General features: G+C 37.3%; 6 protein-coding genes and 1 pseudogene across 7 annotated transcripts; 5 read left to right on the top strand and 2 right to left on the bottom strand.

The window, feature by feature from the left end:
* Positions 1-1,339: 1,339 nt before the first annotated feature.
* Positions 1,340-4,621, top strand: SWI4 (SBF complex DNA-binding subunit SWI4; the record flags this gene model as incomplete). The annotated part of the gene is made up of 1 exon (NM_001179001.1): positions 1,340-4,621. The coding sequence occupies one exon, from the start codon at positions 1,340-1,342 to the stop codon at positions 4,619-4,621; it is 3,282 nt and encodes a 1,093-aa protein (NP_011036.1).
* Positions 4,622-5,112: 491 nt separating this feature from the next.
* On the top strand, positions 5,113-8,454 carry KAP123 (karyopherin KAP123; the record flags this gene model as incomplete). Its single annotated transcript, NM_001179000.1, has 1 exon — positions 5,113-8,454. One exon carries the CDS (start codon positions 5,113-5,115, stop codon positions 8,452-8,454), a length of 3,342 nt encoding a protein of 1,113 aa, NP_011035.1.
* A 1,147-nt stretch (positions 8,455-9,601) lies between these two features.
* Positions 9,602-12,001, top strand: FLO8 (annotated as a pseudogene). Its single transcript has one exon. A coding segment is annotated over exon 1 (2,400 nt).
* A 669-nt stretch (positions 12,002-12,670) lies between these two features.
* GLE2 (RNA export factor GLE2) lies at positions 12,671-13,768 on the top strand (the record flags this gene model as incomplete). Its single annotated transcript, NM_001178998.3, has 1 exon — positions 12,671-13,768. One exon carries the CDS (start codon positions 12,671-12,673, stop codon positions 13,766-13,768), a length of 1,098 nt encoding a protein of 365 aa, NP_011033.3.
* Positions 13,769-13,981: 213 nt separating this feature from the next.
* On the bottom strand, positions 13,982-14,890 carry MAM1 (Mam1p; the record flags this gene model as incomplete). The annotated part of the gene is made up of 1 exon (NM_001178997.1): positions 13,982-14,890. The coding sequence occupies one exon, from the start codon at positions 14,888-14,890 to the stop codon at positions 13,982-13,984; it is 909 nt and encodes a 302-aa protein (NP_011032.1).
* Positions 14,891-15,202: 312 nt separating this feature from the next.
* On the top strand, positions 15,203-19,378 carry NUP157 (Nup157p; the record flags this gene model as incomplete). Its single annotated transcript, NM_001178996.1, has 1 exon — positions 15,203-19,378. The coding sequence occupies one exon, from the start codon at positions 15,203-15,205 to the stop codon at positions 19,376-19,378; it is 4,176 nt and encodes a 1,391-aa protein (NP_011031.1).
* Positions 19,379-19,787: 409 nt separating this feature from the next.
* Positions 19,788-20,414, bottom strand: RTT105 (Rtt105p; the record flags this gene model as incomplete). The annotated part of the gene is made up of 1 exon (NM_001178995.3): positions 19,788-20,414. The coding sequence occupies one exon, from the start codon at positions 20,412-20,414 to the stop codon at positions 19,788-19,790; it is 627 nt and encodes a 208-aa protein (NP_011030.3).
* Positions 20,415-20,563: the final 149 nt, after the last annotated feature.

The raw sequence follows: 20,563 nt of genomic DNA, 5'->3' as shown, positions 1-20,563 counted from the left end.
ATTGTGTTTCTTTTCAGTTCGAGTTGAAGATTTATCAGTTTTTCAACTCTGTTTTACTAATACTACTTCGTTAATTTACTTTTACGATTTCCTTCTTTACCGCTTCCATCATTAGGAAGGTCTATGATACTACGATTTCACGAAAGAAAGCTGCAATAATTGAACATCATTGCTACTCCGTAAAACATGATAGTAAGAGTGCTTATCACGTGACACGTGTGCGGCAAATTTCGTAATTGATGATCAAAATGCGTGTGGGCGGCTACAATGCGGAATTTGCCTTTTTCATAGTACAGGAAACTGGCGGTAAAGGAAAAGTAGTACTTTAAACTCATTTAAAATTACTTATCACTATGAATATCTTTAAATTATTGTTATACATAATAAACTATCTATTAAAAAAAAGATGCTACCCAATTCACGTTGTCCATGGTTATTTTAGAGCCTAAAAATAAAAGGCAGTAGGTTTAGAGGGACTTCAGTACAAGTAGATAACGAACGAAGCAATTACTCTGTGTACGGTGGCGGAAAAAATGAAATGTTACTTAAGAAGGAGGTAATATAAGTACATTACATTTCAACCGCATTGTGACTGCGTACTTTAAACGATAGGTGACTGCGGATCTTAGGTCGTTTAGCAGCATACGAAAATTAGTTTTACTAAACTAGACATCTAGTAAAAGGCTGTCGAAATCTCTCAATTTAAAGAGAACCTGCTACTGACTATAAATTTTGTCACTACAAATTATTGGTTTAATCTAGCCTTCATTATGGATACAATTACCTTCGGCGGCTAAAAACAACTTGATTTTGTTACCCGCGTTTGAAGTGACGCGTCACTAACCATGACGCGAAAGTTAATTATATTCAGCTCCCCGCCTGCTTATTTCCCGTTTAGGAAATAAATGGTTAACCTAACAAAAAAAAAAGAGGAACAAGGACTAAGAAGCACGTCAACGTGAAAAACGCACAAAAGATATTATAGTTATTGCCATCCTTTAGCATTGGTTTAGCATATCAACTAATTGACTAATATTTGCTGCTAAATTCAACTGGAAGCTTTTTTTTTTTTCGAGATAATAAAAAAAGAAACTCTTTAGTGTATTGTGTTATTTTTACTATTAATTGTTGTTACAGCAGAATCACATCTAGCATTGGTCGTCGCTTTTTCAAACGATTCTTCCTCCACTTACCCTTTGAAAAAAAGGTACATTATTTCACGTTATTTGATATATTGTCAACAATAATTGCTCTTTGCCGAAAATTAACTCTTCTTTCTTTCTCATTTCCCTTCTGTCCCTCTTGCGTAGTTCTAAAAGGTTGATTTATTCGAGAAATCATGCCATTTGATGTTTTGATATCAAACCAAAAAGATAATACCAATCACCAGAACATCACGCCAATATCAAAATCAGTTCTTTTGGCGCCTCATTCAAACCATCCAGTGATTGAAATAGCTACGTATTCAGAAACCGATGTATACGAATGCTATATACGTGGGTTTGAAACTAAAATAGTGATGAGAAGAACTAAAGATGATTGGATTAATATTACCCAGGTTTTCAAAATAGCTCAATTTTCGAAGACGAAAAGAACTAAAATACTGGAAAAGGAATCAAATGATATGCAACATGAAAAAGTTCAAGGTGGGTATGGTAGGTTTCAAGGTACTTGGATCCCACTGGATTCAGCGAAGTTTTTAGTCAATAAGTACGAAATAATTGACCCTGTGGTCAACTCCATCTTAACTTTTCAATTCGATCCAAATAACCCTCCACCAAAGAGAAGCAAAAATAGTATATTGAGGAAGACTTCGCCGGGAACGAAGATAACTTCTCCATCGAGCTACAATAAAACACCAAGAAAAAAGAACAGTAGTTCATCAACATCGGCTACAACTACAGCTGCGAATAAGAAAGGCAAGAAAAATGCATCGATCAACCAGCCGAATCCAAGTCCTTTACAAAACCTTGTTTTCCAAACTCCTCAACAGTTCCAAGTAAATTCATCAATGAATATAATGAACAATAATGATAACCACACCACGATGAATTTCAACAATGACACAAGACACAATTTAATAAATAATATTAGTAACAACAGCAATCAATCTACTATTATTCAACAACAAAAATCCATTCATGAAAACTCTTTCAATAATAATTATTCGGCAACTCAGAAACCTCTTCAATTTTTTCCAATTCCGACAAATTTACAAAACAAGAACGTTGCTCTGAATAACCCTAATAATAATGACAGTAATAGTTACAGCCATAACATCGACAATGTCATTAACAGCAGTAATAACAATAATAATGGCAATAATAATAACTTGATCATAGTTCCAGACGGACCTATGCAAAGCCAACAACAACAACAACATCATCATGAATATTTGACGAATAACTTCAATCATTCCATGATGGACTCCATTACAAATGGCAATAGTAAAAAAAGGAGGAAAAAGCTGAATCAATCTAATGAACAACAATTTTACAACCAGCAAGAAAAAATACAAAGGCATTTCAAATTAATGAAGCAACCCTTATTATGGCAATCCTTTCAAAATCCAAATGATCACCATAATGAGTACTGTGACAGTAACGGCAGCAACAATAACAACAACACTGTAGCATCCAATGGCTCCTCCATTGAAGTATTTTCATCAAATGAAAATGATAACAGTATGAATATGTCTTCACGATCTATGACACCGTTCAGCGCAGGAAATACTTCATCTCAAAACAAGTTGGAAAACAAAATGACAGATCAAGAATACAAGCAGACGATATTAACAATACTATCATCGGAAAGGTCTTCTGATGTAGATCAAGCGTTGTTGGCTACTTTATATCCGGCGCCCAAAAATTTTAACATAAATTTTGAAATTGATGATCAAGGTCACACTCCACTCCATTGGGCTACAGCTATGGCGAATATTCCTTTGATAAAAATGCTAATTACCTTAAATGCTAATGCATTACAGTGTAATAAGCTCGGTTTTAATTGCATCACAAAATCAATTTTCTACAACAATTGCTACAAGGAGAATGCTTTCGATGAAATAATATCCATCTTAAAAATATGTCTTATAACTCCCGACGTAAATGGAAGATTGCCATTTCATTATTTAATTGAATTGAGCGTTAATAAGTCCAAAAATCCAATGATAATAAAATCTTATATGGATTCGATAATATTGAGCTTGGGTCAGCAGGACTACAATTTGTTGAAGATATGTTTGAACTACCAAGATAATATAGGGAACACTCCACTGCATTTATCTGCTTTAAACTTGAACTTCGAGGTTTACAACAGACTGGTATATCTTGGTGCGTCAACAGATATATTGAATCTAGATAACGAATCGCCTGCGTCAATAATGAATAAGTTTAATACTCCGGCTGGCGGGTCAAACAGCAGAAACAACAACACCAAGGCAGATCGAAAGTTAGCTCGAAACCTTCCTCAAAAGAATTATTACCAACAACAGCAACAGCAACAGCAACCACAAAACAATGTCAAAATTCCAAAAATTATAAAAACTCAACATCCTGATAAAGAAGATTCTACTGCAGATGTCAATATAGCTAAAACAGATTCTGAAGTCAACGAAAGTCAATACCTGCATTCCAACCAGCCAAATTCTACAAATATGAACACTATTATGGAAGACTTGTCGAATATTAATTCTTTCGTGACGTCGTCTGTCATTAAAGATATAAAGTCTACGCCGTCCAAAATTCTTGAAAACTCTCCCATTTTATACAGAAGAAGATCACAGTCAATATCAGATGAAAAAGAAAAGGCAAAGGATAATGAGAATCAAGTTGAAAAGAAAAAGGATCCCTTGAATAGTGTGAAAACTGCCATGCCATCATTGGAATCGCCTTCTTCCCTTCTGCCGATACAGATGTCTCCACTAGGAAAGTACTCAAAACCGCTTTCGCAGCAGATCAACAAATTAAATACAAAAGTTTCTTCTCTACAAAGAATAATGGGTGAAGAAATTAAAAATCTGGACAACGAAGTAGTAGAAACCGAATCCTCTATTTCTAACAATAAGAAGAGATTGATTACAATAGCACATCAAATAGAGGATGCTTTCGATTCCGTATCAAACAAAACTCCCATAAATTCGATATCAGATTTACAATCAAGGATTAAAGAAACATCGTCAAAGTTGAATTCTGAAAAGCAAAATTTTATTCAAAGCTTGGAAAAATCTCAAGCTTTAAAACTGGCTACAATTGTCCAGGATGAGGAATCAAAGGTTGATATGAATACTAACTCAAGTTCACATCCAGAAAAACAGGAAGATGAAGAGCCAATTCCAAAGTCAACGTCGGAAACTTCTTCTCCTAAAAACACCAAAGCGGACGCCAAATTTTCTAATACTGTACAAGAATCATATGATGTAAATGAGACGTTGAGACTAGCAACGGAACTAACTATTCTACAGTTTAAAAGAAGGATGACAACATTGAAAATAAGCGAAGCTAAAAGCAAAATTAATTCATCGGTGAAGTTAGATAAATACAGAAACTTGATTGGTATCACAATTGAGAACATTGACTCAAAATTGGACGATATAGAAAAGGATTTGAGGGCAAACGCATAAATTTTAATTCACAATGTACCAATAATTTTTACTATATTATCAGAGTTTTTAAATTTTTTTTTTTTTTTTTTGGTAGCAATTTTTTACATATTTGTATAGTCACTTTTCTCATTGCGCTTGAGTTGCTTCAAGTGCATGTCAACAAACATTTGAACTACTAAACTTAGACTATTATGGTTAGCCCTTTGCTAATTATCAGGATGTCTTTTATTACGATTGTGCTTTGTTTTCGTACAATATGATGAATGGAAAGCGCGATGAGATGAGGTCGAAAAAAAAAAAAAAAAAAAAAAAAATAGAAACATCCACTTATCCATAGATCCTTCATTTTATTTGTTGTCAGGTTTGGTATTGATTTTATTAGTCAACAAAAAAGAATAGGCAAGACCCCGCAAGGATCCTTCTTCTCGTTTCTGTATATTACCAAAATCCTGCCTTAGCAGCATAAAAACTGAGGGACGAAAAACACTTTTTTAGTATCAAGTAGTATAATGGATCAACAATTTCTAAGTCAACTTGAGCAAACTTTGCACGCTATCACTTCTGGTGTAGGCTTGAAGGAGGCTACAAAAACTTTGCAAACTCAATTTTATACCCAGCCTACAACTTTGCCAGCTTTGATTCATATTTTGCAGAACGGCTCCGATGATTCGTTGAAACAACTAGCTGGTGTTGAAGCTAGAAAGTTGGTTTCCAAGCACTGGAACGCCATTGATGAATCCACTAGAGCCTCCATCAAAACATCTCTTTTACAAACAGCATTTAGTGAGCCAAAAGAAAATGTTCGTCATTCCAACGCTCGAGTAATTGCTTCTATTGGTACTGAAGAGCTAGATGGTAACAAATGGCCAGATTTAGTCCCTAACCTAATCCAAACTGCTTCTGGTGAAGACGTTCAAACAAGACAAACTGCCATTTTTATTTTGTTTTCTCTGTTGGAAGATTTCACCTCTTCTCTATCTGGCCACATCGATGACTTTTTGGCTTTGTTCTCTCAGACAATTAATGATCCATCTTCTTTGGAGATCAGATCATTATCTGCCCAGGCTTTGAACCACGTTTCTGCTTTGATTGAAGAACAAGAAACCATCAACCCTGTTCAAGCTCAAAAATTCGCCGCCTCAATTCCATCTGTGGTTAACGTTTTAGACGCAGTTATCAAGGCCGACGACACCATGAACGCTAAATTAATCTTTAACTGTTTAAACGATTTCCTGCTATTGGACTCCCAATTAACAGGAAACTTTATTGTGGATTTGATTAAGCTGTCTTTACAAATTGCTGTTAACAGTGAGATTGACGAAGATGTTCGAGTTTTTGCTCTTCAATTCATCATATCTTCATTGTCCTACAGAAAATCGAAGGTTTCTCAAAGCAAATTGGGCCCAGAAATTACTGTTGCAGCTTTGAAGGTGGCTTGTGAAGAGATCGATGTTGACGATGAATTAAACAACGAAGACGAAACAGGCGAAAATGAGGAAAATACACCCTCTTCTTCTGCTATTAGACTGTTAGCTTTCGCTTCCTCTGAACTGCCACCATCCCAGGTTGCTTCCGTTATTGTTGAACACATTCCAGCTATGTTGCAATCCGCAAACGTTTTTGAGAGAAGAGCTATTCTTTTAGCTATTTCCGTTGCTGTTACTGGTTCTCCAGACTACATTTTGTCTCAATTCGACAAAATTATCCCTGCCACCATAAACGGTTTGAAGGATACTGAACCGATTGTTAAATTAGCTGCTCTGAAGTGTATTCACCAATTAACCACTGACTTACAAGACGAAGTTGCCAAATTTCATGAAGAATACTTGCCATTGATCATCGATATCATTGATTCTGCGAAAAACATTGTCATTTACAACTATGCAACTGTTGCTTTAGATGGTCTGCTTGAGTTCATTGCTTATGATGCTATCGCTAAGTACTTGGATCCATTAATGAACAAACTATTCTATATGTTGGAAAGTAATGAATCATCCAAGTTGAGATGTGCTGTTGTTTCTGCAATTGGTTCCGCTGCTTTTGCAGCAGGTTCCGCGTTCATTCCATATTTCAAGACTAGTGTTCACTATTTGGAAAAATTCATCCAAAACTGTTCTCAAATTGAAGGTATGAGCGAAGATGATATAGAACTAAGGGCCAACACTTTTGAAAATATTTCTACTATGGCCAGAGCCGTCAGATCAGACGCATTTGCCGAATTTGCCGAACCTTTGGTTAACTCCGCCTATGAGGCCATCAAAACTGATTCTGCTAGATTAAGAGAATCTGGTTATGCATTCATTGCAAACTTGGCTAAAGTTTACGGCGAAAATTTTGCTCCTTTCTTGAAAACTATCCTACCAGAAATCTTCAAGACACTAGAATTAGATGAATACCAATTCAACTTCGATGGTGATGCAGAGGATTTAGCCGCATTTGCTGATTCTGCCAATGAAGAAGAACTACAGAACAAATTCACCGTTAACACTGGTATTTCCTATGAAAAGGAAGTTGCTTCTGCAGCTCTATCCGAATTAGCATTGGGTACGAAGGAGCATTTCTTGCCATACGTCGAACAATCCTTAAAGGTTTTGAATGAACAAGTCGATGAGTCGTACGGTTTAAGAGAAACCGCTCTAAACACCATCTGGAATGTTGTTAAGTCTGTCCTGTTGGCTTCCAAAGTAGAACCAGAAAGCTATCCTAAGGGTATCCCAGCCTCTTCCTACGTTAATGCTGATGTTTTGGCGGTTATTCAAGCTGCCAGGGAAACTTCCATGGGTAACTTAAGCGATGAATTCGAAACCTCAATGGTCATTACCGTTATGGAAGATTTTGCCAATATGATTAAGCAATTTGGCGCAATCATCATCATGGACAACGGCGACTCTTCTATGCTAGAAGCTTTGTGCATGCAAGTTCTTAGTGTCTTGAAGGGTACCCATACTTGTCAAACCATTGATATCGAGGAGGACGTTCCAAGAGATGAAGAATTAGACGCTTCTGAAACCGAAGCAACTTTACAAGATGTTGCATTGGAAGTTCTTGTCAGTTTATCTCAAGCTTTAGCTGGTGATTTTGCCAAAGTCTTTGACAACTTCAGACCGGTTGTTTTCGGATTATTCCAATCTAAATCCAAGAATAAGAGATCATCCGCCGTCGGTGCCGCCTCTGAATTAGCTCTAGGTATGAAAGAACAAAATCCTTTCGTTCATGAAATGCTAGAAGCCTTAGTCATTAGATTAACAAGCGATAAATCTTTAGAAGTTAGAGGTAACGCGGCTTATGGTGTTGGTTTGTTGTGTGAATATGCTTCTATGGACATCTCAGCCGTTTATGAACCTGTTTTGAAGGCGCTTTATGAGTTACTAAGTGCTGCTGACCAAAAGGCCTTAGCAGCCGAAGATGACGAAGCCACCAGAGAGATTATTGATAGAGCATACGCTAATGCTAGTGGATGTGTGGCCAGAATGGCTTTGAAGAACAGTGCTCTAGTTCCATTGGAACAAACTGTTCCAGCATTATTGGCACATTTACCACTAAACACCGGTTTTGAAGAATACAATCCAATTTTCGAATTGATCATGAAACTATACCAGGAAAATAGTCCCGTTATCACAAACGAAACCCCAAGGATCATCGAGATTTTCAGTGCTGTGTTTACCAAAGAAAATGATAGAATTAAGTTAGAAAAGGAGTCTACTCTAGGTAGGGAAGAGAATATGGAAAGATTAAAGCAATTCCAAACCGAAGAGATGAAGCATAAGGTTATTGAATTATTGAAGTATCTAAACACTACTTACAACGGAATTGTTGCTCAAAATCCGGTTTTAGCTGCCGTCATTGCTTGATTTTTTTAAAACCATTTTTTATTCTCGTCTGTTTCGATAAACAGCGCTTATATAAGTATACCTTCCTTCATTATTTTTATTTTTTTCCTAGAAAAAACTATATGTAAATTTACTTTCCCACCCAATCTTAGGCACCTGCCTTCACTTTTGCCAATCTTGTATGTATGTGTCCTGAGGGACCTATTGTATGCAATACTTTTTTATTGTATTAAGGTTATGTGAGTTTCGTCCTGTAAAGTTGATCGGCGCATCTACACGCCGCCGATCAACTCAGCGATGATTCTCTTGGCATCGTCCATCTCGAAGGAAAGAACTTAAAGAAAGCTCAAAAGGATGTTGACGACGCAATTCGAACAGAAGGCAGCTTTCGGCGAATATCCCAGAACGGAAATAACCGGGCCTTGCGTATTTTCCATATGAATACGCGCAAGTTCAGGTCATCTTGTACTTGTTCTAATGAAAGAATCACGGCACGTTACTAATTAGCGGGCCCCGGATATTGGTCTTGTACAAATGTAAATTATTTGACGATGTATAGTACATGTAATTTACTGAAATATATGCAAGTTACCTGCAGGTTTTACCTTCTCCTGCACATTCTTGTGATAAGAATGTGAAAAATTTTTTGCTGTATTTCCAGTTCTAATGCTGGCTCTAGTAGTAACAAAAATAGAAAATGCCTCGAATAAGTAGCCCTGGGAGTGGGATACTGAGGAATTAAACGTTTATGCAGGCGTGTGCTTGCGTCCACATGCATGCATATCAATAGTGGACGCAACAGGGACCACAGTTCAACTGGCCAGGGTCCATTGTTGTGTTTGCCAACGAGTGTATAGTGCATGAAATCGCGCCTTCTCGGCTTCGGACTCTTTTACGAGGGTCCGGAAGAGCGTGGGAAGACAACGAAGAAAGAATGGGATCACGATGAAGTTGTAGAGGGTTGGTTTGAGACCGGTACTGATAAAATTCATAGAATACAGATTGAAAAAGTGACCATTTTTTACTCCTGTTCAAGCGCATTTGCTTTGATACCATTTTGTTTGCCGAAGACACGGTGAGTTGACGTTAGTAAGTCACTGAGGCTATAAAAAATAAACACGAAGACGTTTATAGACATAAATAAAGAGGAAACGCATTCCGTGGTAGAATGAGTTATAAAGTGAATAGTTCGTATCCAGATTCAATTCCTCCCACGGAACAACCGTACATGGCAAGCCAGTATAAACAAGATTTGCAGAGTAATATTGCAATGGCAACGAATAGTGAACAGCAGCGACAACAACAGCAGCAGCAGCAACAGCAGCAACAGCAGTGGATAAATCAACCTACGGCGGAAAATTCGGATTTGAAGGAAAAAATGAACTGCAAGAATACGCTCAATGAGTACATATTTGACTTTCTTACGAAGTCGTCTTTGAAAAACACTGCAGCAGCCTTTGCTCAAGATGCGCACCTAGATAGAGACAAAGGCCAAAACCCAGTCGACGGACCCAAATCTAAAGAAAACAATGGTAACCAGAATACGTTCTCGAAGGTAGTAGATACACCTCAAGGCTTTTTGTATGAATGGTAGCAAATATTCTGGGACATCTTTAATACCAGTTCTTCCAGAGGTGGCTCAGAGTTCGCTCAGCAATATTATCAACTAGTTCTTCAAGAACAAAGGCAGGAACAAATATATAGAAGCTTGGCTGTTCATGCGGCAAGGCTACAACACGATGCAGAACGAAGAGGGGAATATAGTAACGAGGACATAGACCCCATGCACTTGGCTGCTATGATGCTAGGAAATCCTATGGCACCTGCGGTTCAAATGCGCAATGTTAATATGAACCCTATACCAATTCCTATGGTTGGTAACCCTATCGTTAATAATTTTTCCATTCCACCATACAATAATGCAAACCCCACGACTGGTGCAACTGCTGTTGCTCCCACAGCGCCGCCTTCCGGCGATTTTACAAATGTAGGGCCAACCCAGAATCGGAGTCAAAACGTTACTGGCTGGCCAGTCTATAATTATCCAATGCAACCCACTACGGAAAATCCAGTGGGAAACCCGTGTAACAATAATACCACAAATAATACAACTAATAACAAATCTCCAGTGAACCAACCTAAAAGTTTAAAAACTATGCATTCAACAGATAAACCAAATAATGTCCCGACGTCAAAATCTACAAGAAGTAGATCTGCAACCTCAAAAGCGAAGGGTAAAGTTAAAGCCGGTCTAGTGGCTAAGAGACGAAGAAAAAATAATACCGCTACAGTTTCCGCGGGATCGACGAACGCTTGTTCGCCAAATATTACCACACCAGGCTCAACAACAAGTGAACCCGCTATGGTAGGTTCAAGAGTAAATAAGACTCCAAGATCAGATATTGCTACTAACTTCCGCAATCAAGCAATAATATTTGGCGAGGAAGATATTTATTCTAATTCCAAATCTAGCCCATCGTTGGATGGAGCATCACCTTCCGCTTTAGCTTCTAAACAGCCCACAAAGGTAAGGAAAAATACAAAAAAGGCATCCACCTCAGCTTTTCCAGTAGAGTCTACGAATAAACTCGGTGGCAACAGCGTGGTGACAGGTAAAAAGCGCAGTCCCCCTAACACTAGAGTGTCGAGGAGGAAATCCACTCCTTCTGTTATTCTGAATGCTGATGCCACTAAGGATGAGAATAATATGTTAAGAACATTCTCGAATACTATTGCTCCGAATATTCATTCCGCTCCGCCCACTAAAACTGCGAATTCTCTCCCTTTTCCAGGTATAAATTTGGGAAGTTTCAACAAGCCGGCTGTATCCAGTCCATTATCTTCAGTGACAGAGAGTTGCTTCGATCCAGAAAGTGGCAAGATTGCCGGAAAGAATGGACCCAAGCGAGCAGTAAACTCAAAAGTTTCGGCATCATCCCCATTAAGCATAGCAACACCTCGGTCTGGTGACGCTCAGAAGCAAAGAAGTTCTAAGGTACCAGGAAACGTGGTTATAAAGCCGCCACATGGGTTTTCAACCACCAATTTGAATATTACTTTAAAGAACTCTAAAATAATCACTTCACAGAATAATACAGTATCCCAAGAATTGCCGAATGGGGGAAACATACTGGAGGCGCAAGTAGGCAATGATTCAAGAAGTAGTAAAGGCAATCGTAACACATTATCTACTCCAGAGGAAAAAAAGCCGAGTAGTAATAATCAAGGATATGATTTTGACGCCCTCAAAAATTCAAGTTCTTTGTTGTTTCCTAATCAAGCTTATGCTTCTAACAATAGAACACCAAACGAGAATTCAAATGTTGCTGATGAAACCTCTGCATCTACAAATAGTGGCGATAATGATAACACATTAATTCAGCCCTCATCCAATGTGGGTACAACTTTGGGTCCTCAGCAAACCAGTACTAATGAAAATCAGAATGTACACTCTCAGAACTTGAAGTTTGGGAATATTGGTATGGTTGAAGACCAAGGACCGGATTACGATCTCAATTTACTGGATACAAATGAAAATGATTTCAATTTTATTAATTGGGAAGGCTGAAGTCACGTGTTGAGTATTATAATAAAAAATAAAAACTCTTAATGACAGGAAACATAATAAAAAGCTAGGAGAATGGAGTTACGTATCTGACATTTCGCTAAATTTGGGGATGGGTTTAAGCCCTGTGAACTGAACCATTTTCACAGCAACGACTTTTTATAAACGGTTTTTTAGGATATTTGTTTTGTGATAGCTTTGTTTTTCTTCCATGATAAGATAGAAGTGTTTAATTTTTAGATAAGATATTGTACTTATAAAAAGAACATTTGAACCATTAAATACAGGCACTTTTCTGGTTGATGTACACTCATTGAAGTAGCTTGGCATAATGGTAAATTAACTTTTGACATTACTATGATCATGATTTACGATGACCGTCTCGTCTCTTTTTTTTTTTTGCATTGCTCTCTAAGATTTCTAAGATTGATATTTCATATGATGACGGTAGGGTTTACAATAAGATATCTTAGTTGATCGCAATTGCTAAAGGTTTGTTCCGGTTAAGCACTATATAACCATTTTACTTGAACAGAGACTGACTTATAAGAATTGGGCAAGCTTACCATACCAATCATTCCGGCACATCCACCTTGATCAAATATCATAAACCTTAATCTGCATATTACAATAAAATAAAGAAATACGTAAGAAGAGGAAAAGTGGGGAACTATGTCTTTTTTTAATCGATCAAATACAACCTCAGCTTTGGGAACGAGTACTGCAATGGCGAATGAAAAGGATTTGGCCAATGATATTGTCATTAATAGCCCAGCAGAGGACTCAATATCGGATATTGCGTTTTCACCGCAACAAGATTTCATGTTTAGTGCCAGTTCCTGGGACGGTAAGGTACGTATTTGGGATGTCCAAAATGGTGTACCTCAAGGTAGAGCGCAGCATGAAAGCTCCAGCCCTGTATTATGTACCAGATGGTCGAATGATGGTACAAAAGTAGCCTCAGGCGGGTGTGATAATGCCCTGAAATTGTACGATATTGCCAGTGGTCAAACACAGCAAATTGGAATGCATTCTGCGCCAATAAAAGTATTACGTTTTGTACAATGTGGACCATCGAACACAGAGTGTATAGTAACCGGATCCTGGGATAAAACCATAAAATATTGGGATATGAGACAACCCCAGCCCGTATCCACCGTAATGATGCCTGAAAGAGTATATTCGATGGATAATAAACAGTCTCTGTTAGTAGTGGCTACTGCCGAAAGACATATCGCTATTATCAATCTAGCAAACCCAACAACGATTTTTAAGGCAACCACGTCACCTTTAAAATGGCAAACTCGATGCGTGGCATGTTATAATGAAGCCGATGGATATGCGATTGGTTCAGTGGAAGGTAGATGCTCCATAAGGTATATCGATGATGGTATGCAGAAAAAATCAGGCTTTTCATTTAAATGCCATCGTCAAACCAATCCTAATAGGGCACCTGGCTCCAATGGTCAATCTCTAGTGTATCCTGTAAATAGCATTGCATTTCATCCATTATATGGTACTTTTGTTACGGCTGGTGGTGATGGTACCTTCAATTTTTGGGATAAGAATCAAAGGCATAGATTGAAAGGCTATCCTACTTTGCAAGCATCTATTCCTGTATGCAGCTTCAATAGGAATGGTAGCGTATTTGCGTACGCTCTAAGTTATGATTGGCATCAAGGCCATATGGGCAACAGACCCGACTATCCAAACGTCATTAGGCTACATGCCACAACTGATGAAGAGGTTAAAGAGAAAAAGAAAAGGTGAAATTCGTTCTTCGGATAGCTTCCGTGCGCAACCACATTACTTTTGTAATTTTTTATATTTGCAATATGTAAAAGATATATATTTTTTAATGATACAGGTTCTTTTGGAGAGAATAGGAAAATCTCTCTATACCTATTCAAAATTGATAAAAAGTTTTACAGGTTACACTGAGTCGCCGTTTTAACCGGTGGTAATGTGCAGACAATACTTTCATTAATTTTCATCTATATGTAGCTTTCTTTCCAAAGCACCTATGATCTTTTTGTTTTTCTTTTTGGGAACCACTTCCAAGGTTTTTCCCTTTGATTTAATTTTTTTTGTATTTGGTGAAGAGCTGAATGGATTTTCAGAAGTGGCGCTCAAATCGTTTAGAACCTTTCGTGCATCCAAATGAAAGTCGTCAAATGCAATTTCATCCTCCCTTTTTATCAGGACACTTTGCGGCAAAAATCTTTTCTTTTGATGGTTTGTCTCTATAATACTATCAATTTCAATTGTTAAGTCTTCAATGTTTTCCTTCCTTTTCTGTTTATTAGTGTAGTCAATATTATTGGGTATCAGTAATTGTCCTATTGGAAAATATTCATAATGCTTCTCTTGTTCTTTAAGTAGAATATTCTCCATTTTCCACGACTCATCAATTGCGGAATACACATATTTATTATAGCAACTAAGGCGGAGATTTTCATTCCAGTTTTCACTCATTTCCAACTCAAAAAGGAACCAAAGTCGTGAATACTTGATATCTCTTCTATTTTCTGTGCTACAAAGACAATGATCACAGGCAATATCATTAAGTTCTCTATCGAAAATTTTCTCTTGTAACTTTTTCAAATTACTTCTTGTTAGACATTCCGTTGCTTCTTCATTAGCGACATTATTTTGTAAATGCTGCGTATCTTTGTCTTCTTTTGCTGCAACATTACCGGAGTTTTGCTTTGGTTTTACCGAGTGTTCTTTATGATAACTCGATAAACAGTGTTCTTTTATGTTCTTCTTCGGTTGCTTTTCTGGGCTGGTATTGGATATCTTCCTGCTCAAGAATCGGGAATATCTTTGGAGTTTATTTGGGAATTTGAGATAGTTTGTGTCTTTATTTGAAATTGTTCTTTTTTCCCTCATTTTTTTTTCAGGAAACAAAAAAATTCTCTGAAAATGCTTTTGCTAGTAAATAAATATGGCTATGTTTCCATTGTTGAACTTTCCATGAACGTCTGGAGATTATTCTATTATTATAGTATTTGCTGATTAAAGTATTATAAAATTAGTGACACAAAATAGAAAGTATTACCCGACTTTGGAGAGGAAAGATTTCTAATGAATAATTTCCATCTGAATTTTGAATGGCTTTATAAATCAATAGAAGAAATTAAGAATAAAATCTGTTTGTAGGAGAAACATTTCACAAAAACTACAGCTCGGATTTCAATTGTGATGTATTCAACTCCACTAAAAAAGAGGATTGATTACGATCGCGAAACGTTTACGGCTTCGGCTTCCTTAGGAGGAAATCGCTTAAGGAATCGGCCAAGAGATGACCAAAACAACGGTAAGCCCAACCTGTCGAGCCGTTCCTTCCTAAGCGAAAGAAAAACCAGGAAAGATGTATTAAACAAGTATGGCGAGGCTGGAAATACTATTGAATCAGAACTTCGTGACGTAACTACACACGTCAAGATAAGCGGGTTGACTTCCTCTGAACCGTTGCAGTTGGCTAGTGAATTTGTCCAGGATTTGAGCTTTAGGGACAGAAATACGCCAATACTAGATAATCCAGACTATTATAGTAAAGGTTTGGATTATAATTTCTCAGATGAAGTCGGTGGATTAGGTGCATTTACCCCCTTCCAAAGACAACAAGTGACAAATATACCAGATGAAGTTTTATCACAAGTTTCAAATACCGAAATAAAGAGTGATATGGGTATTTTTCTCGAACTGAACTATTGTTGGATAACCTCTGATAATAAATTGATCTTGTGGAATATCAATAATAGTTCAGAATACCACTGTATCGATGAAATCGAGCACACCATTTTAAAAGTGAAACTAGTTAAGCCTAGCCCAAACACTTTTGTTTCTTCTGTTGAAAATTTATTGATTGTCGCCACTCTTTTTGATATCTATATTTTGACAATATCATTTAATGACCGTACTCATGAGTTGAATATCTTTAACACAGGATTAAAAGTAAATGTAACTGGGTTCAACGTTTCTAACATAATAAGCTACGAAAGGACTGGACAAATATTTTTCACTGGTGCGACTGATGGTGTCAACGTGTGGGAATTACAATATAACTGCTCGGAGAACCTATTCAATAGCAAGAGTAACAAAATATGTTTGACAAAGTCAAACTTAGCAAATTTACTACCTACAAAACTAATACCTAGCATACCCGGAGGAAAGTTGATACAAAAAGTACTAGAAGGGGATGCAGGTACCGAAGAAGAAACTATATCACAGCTCGAAGTTGACCAGTCAAGAGGCGTTTTACATACTCTATCAACGAAATCTATTGTCAGATCTTACCTAATTACTAGTAACGGGCTAGTAGGACCGGTCCTCATTGATGCTGCTCATATCAGGCGTGGAATGAATGCATTGGGTGTAAAAAATTCACCTCTACTCAGTAATCGAGCTTTCAAGATTGCCAAAATTGTTTCTATCTCTATGTGTGAGAACAATGATTTATTCTTAGCTGTTATAACTACTACTGGGGTACGCTTGTATTTCAAAGGTTCCATTTCTAGGAGATCGATTGGCTCATTAAAATTAGACTCTGTAAAGTTTCCTCCTACCAGTATATCTAGCTCCCTCGAGCAAAATAAATCTTTCATAATCGGTCATCACCCCTTAAACACACATGATACAGGCCCACTTTCAACACAAAAAGCTAGTTCAACTTATATCAATACCACTTGCGCTAGTACGATAATATCACCAGGTATATACTTTACGTGCGTGAGGAAAAGAGCTAATTCCGGAGAACTATCTAAAGGTATTACAAATAAAGCTTTGCTGGAAAATAAAGAGGAACACAAACTTTACGTTAGTGCTCCAGATTACGGTATATTAAAGAATTATGGTAAATATGTAGAGAATACCGCACTACTCGATACGACAGATGAAATTAAAGAGATTGTTCCCTTAACAAGATCTTTTAATTACACTTCTACTCCCCAAGGTTACGCCAATGTGTTTGCCTCACAATACAGTGCAGAACCATTAAAAGTTGCCGTTTTAACAAGCAATGCCTTAGAAATTTATTGCTATCGCACGCCCGACGAAGTGTTCGAAAGCTTGATTGAAAATCCTTTGCCATTTATTCACAGTTATGGTTTATCTGAGGCTTGCTCTACGGCACTTTATTTAGCTTGTAAGTTTAATAAGTCAGAGCATATTAAATCAAGTGCCCTGGCCTTCTTCTCTGCCGGTATACCTGGGGTAGTTGAAATAAAACCGAAAAGTTCTAGAGAAAGTGGCAGCGTGCCGCCAATCTCACAAAATTTATTCGATAAATCTGGTGAATGTGATGGTATAGTACTATCTCCCAGGTTTTATGGTTCTGCGTTATTAATTACAAGATTATTTAGCCAAATATGGGAAGAGAGGGTCTTTGTTTTTAAAAGGGCTTCCAAAACGGAAAAAATGGATGCTTTTGGTATTTCTATAACTAGGCCACAGGTTGAGTATTATTTATCATCGATATCTGTTTTGGCAGATTTCTTCAACATCCACCGTCCTTCCTTCGTTTCATTTGTGCCTCCGAAAGGTAGCAATGCTATAACTGCATCCGATGCTGAGTCTATTGCTATGAATGCTCTTATCCTCTTAATAAATTCTATTAAGGATGCGCTTTCCCTTATAAATGTCTTCTACGAAGATATTGATGCTTTCAAATCTTTGCTAAATACATTGATGGGTGCAGGGGGAGTTTATGACTCCAAGACACGTGAGTATTTTTTTGATCTTAAGTTCCATGATTTGTTTACCCCTAACGCAAAAACCAAACAATTAATAAAAGAGATTTTAATAGAAGTTGTAAACGCTAATATTGCAAGCGGCACATCGGCAGATTATATTGTGAACGTTTTAAAGGAACGCTTTGGATCTTTTTGTCATAGTGCAGACATTTTGTGTTACAGGGCAGGAGAGCATTTAGAAGCAGCACAGAAGTTTGAAATGATAGATTCTAAAATATCAAGGAACCATTTAGATACCGCAATTGACCTTTATGAAAGGTGTGCCGAGAATATAGAATTATGTGAATTGAGACGTGTGGTGGATATCATGGTAAAACTTAATTACCAGCCTAAGACTGTTGGATTTCTACTTAGATTTGCAGATAAAATTGATAAAGGAAACCAAGCACAAGAGTATGTGTCTAGAGGTTGTAATACTGCCGATCCAAGAAAAGTTTTTTATGACAAACGCATAAATGTGTACACTTTGATTTTTGAGATTGTCAAAAGCGTGGATGACTATACATCTATCGAACAATCCCCTTCAATTGCAAATATATCTATTTTTTCACCAGCTTCGTCACTGAAGAAAAGAGTTTACTCAGTGATAATGAATAGCAATAACAGGTTCTTCCATTATTGCTTTTATGATTGGCTTGTCGCAAATAAAAGACAAGACTACTTATTACGTTTGGATTCTCAATTTGTTTTGCCGTACTTGAAAGAAAGAGCAGAAAAATCTCTAGAAATTAGTAATCTGTTGTGGTTCTACTTATTCAAAGAAGAACATTTTCTTGAAGCAGCTGATGTTTTATATGCTCTAGCTAGTTCTGATTTTGACTTAAAATTAAGTGAAAGAATCGAATGCCTAGCAAGAGCAAACGGTCTTTGTGATAGCTCAACGTCATTCGACCAAAAGCCGGCACTGGTCCAGTTATCTGAGAACATCCACGAACTTTTCGACATAGCTTCCATTCAGGATGACCTACTTAATTTGGTAAGGAATGAAACAAGGATTGACGAAGATTATAGAAAGCAACTAACACTTAAACTAAATGGAAGGGTGCTCCCATTATCAGATCTCTTTAATGATTGTGCAGACCCATTAGATTACTACGAAATAAAACTAAGAATTTTCAAAGTATCTCAATTCAAAGATGAAAAAGTCATTCAAGGAGAGTGGAATCGATTGCTCGATAGCATGAAAAATGCTCCATCGCCTGACGTGGGAAGTGTAGGCCAAGAATCCTTTCTTTCCTCGATATCCAACACACTAATTCGAATTGGTAAAACAACACGCGATACGGACGTTGTTTTCCCTGTACATTTCTTAATGAATAAAATATTAGAATCATTCATTGATAAAAGTTCAGCTGCTGATGGATCTGTATGTTCAATGTTCTTGCTTGCCGGAGTTTCTCATTTAAAACTCTATTACATTCTAAGTCGTATCATAGAAAACTCTGAAGGAAATGTCGAATTGGCAAAAAAAGAAATGGTATGGTTGATCAAAGATTGGTACCAAAGTGATTCAGATTTACGCGGTTCAATTGCGCCAGAACAAATCAAAAAATTGGAGAAATATGATCCGAATACCGATCCCGTTCAAGATTATGTGAAGGATCGTCATCATGGCCTGAAATGAACGGAATTATTTGTATATTTTAGCAGTTTGATTGTGAAGTTTTCTTTAATACGTAGGCAAATTCTTACGTCATCCTTTATATAGTGAATGTAAACTGCTGTTTTACGGTACGCTAACCGTAGCGAACTGAGACTGTATATGGTAAACAGTTAGTTGATCGTATGGCAGAGAATCTAGTTATTCTGAATACGTTCCCTTCACTTGAGCAGCTCAAAATATACACACTTAAACGCGATAGAATATACATAGAAACGTAGAAACGACATCAGTCGCTTTCGCTTCCTGCCAGAAGGATTAATAGAAGGGGAAGAGCCAGCTCCGTAGTTAGCGCATGCGGAAAGATGCCCATACTCAACAGCTCAGTTAAATATGACAGGCTAGGGCTATTTCTGTAATAGCAATGATGCCATCACGTATGAGAGTTCGGATACGAGTTGTTCTCATAAACATTTTTATTAGCATTGTTCAAAAAGTGTTCTAATTCATTTTTATAAGTTTCCTGTTTTTCAATAAAGGCAAGCAACTCATCGTCTTCCAAATCCTCGTTGTTTTGCCATTCCATATATTCAGCCATGTCAGAGGGTAGAGCGTTCTTTTGTGCTTCCTGCTTTAGCCTTTGCATTTCTCTAAGGTGTTCACCTTGCATGATCATTTCTTCCATCTTTTCTAGGCCACCGCGTACTTTGGTCATTTTGTCTCGACGTCTAGTTAATCTCATGGACTCCAACCGTGATCTCTGATCCGCTCGTTGTCGTTCTGAAGGGGCAATAGGGGATGAAGAATGAGGCCCAAAAAAATCCTGTGAACGATCTCGTCTACTTGATATTATATCTGAAACCACAGAAGGGGAAGTGTCAATGTGCATAGTGCCACTTTGTTGTTTGTTCTCTTCTGATAGTCTACGTGTAGATGTTCTTAAAGATTGAGGTGTTAAACTCCGGTCAAAAGAAACACCTGTACGCTGTAGTTCTGCGGCCTTCTCTTCATTCCAATCGAAGCAACAGTCATCCGAATTTAAATTATGATTGCTGTACATTTCCGAGCTAAACTCTTTGACTGTATTTTGTTCCTTTTAATGGTCAATTAGTCGTGTTGTTTGGCGATGACTTTCTTATTGTCATTTCGGCTTTGTATATGAACGCGAAATCGCATCCCGGTTGAGGCACTTAATTAAACTCTGGCTTA

Source organism: Saccharomyces cerevisiae, chromosome V (assembly GCF_000146045.2).
Source record: "Saccharomyces cerevisiae S288C chromosome V, complete sequence".
NCBI lineage: Eukaryota > Fungi > Ascomycota > Saccharomycetes > Saccharomycetales > Saccharomycetaceae > Saccharomyces > Saccharomyces cerevisiae.
This window is presented reverse-complemented; position numbering and strand designations above follow the sequence as displayed.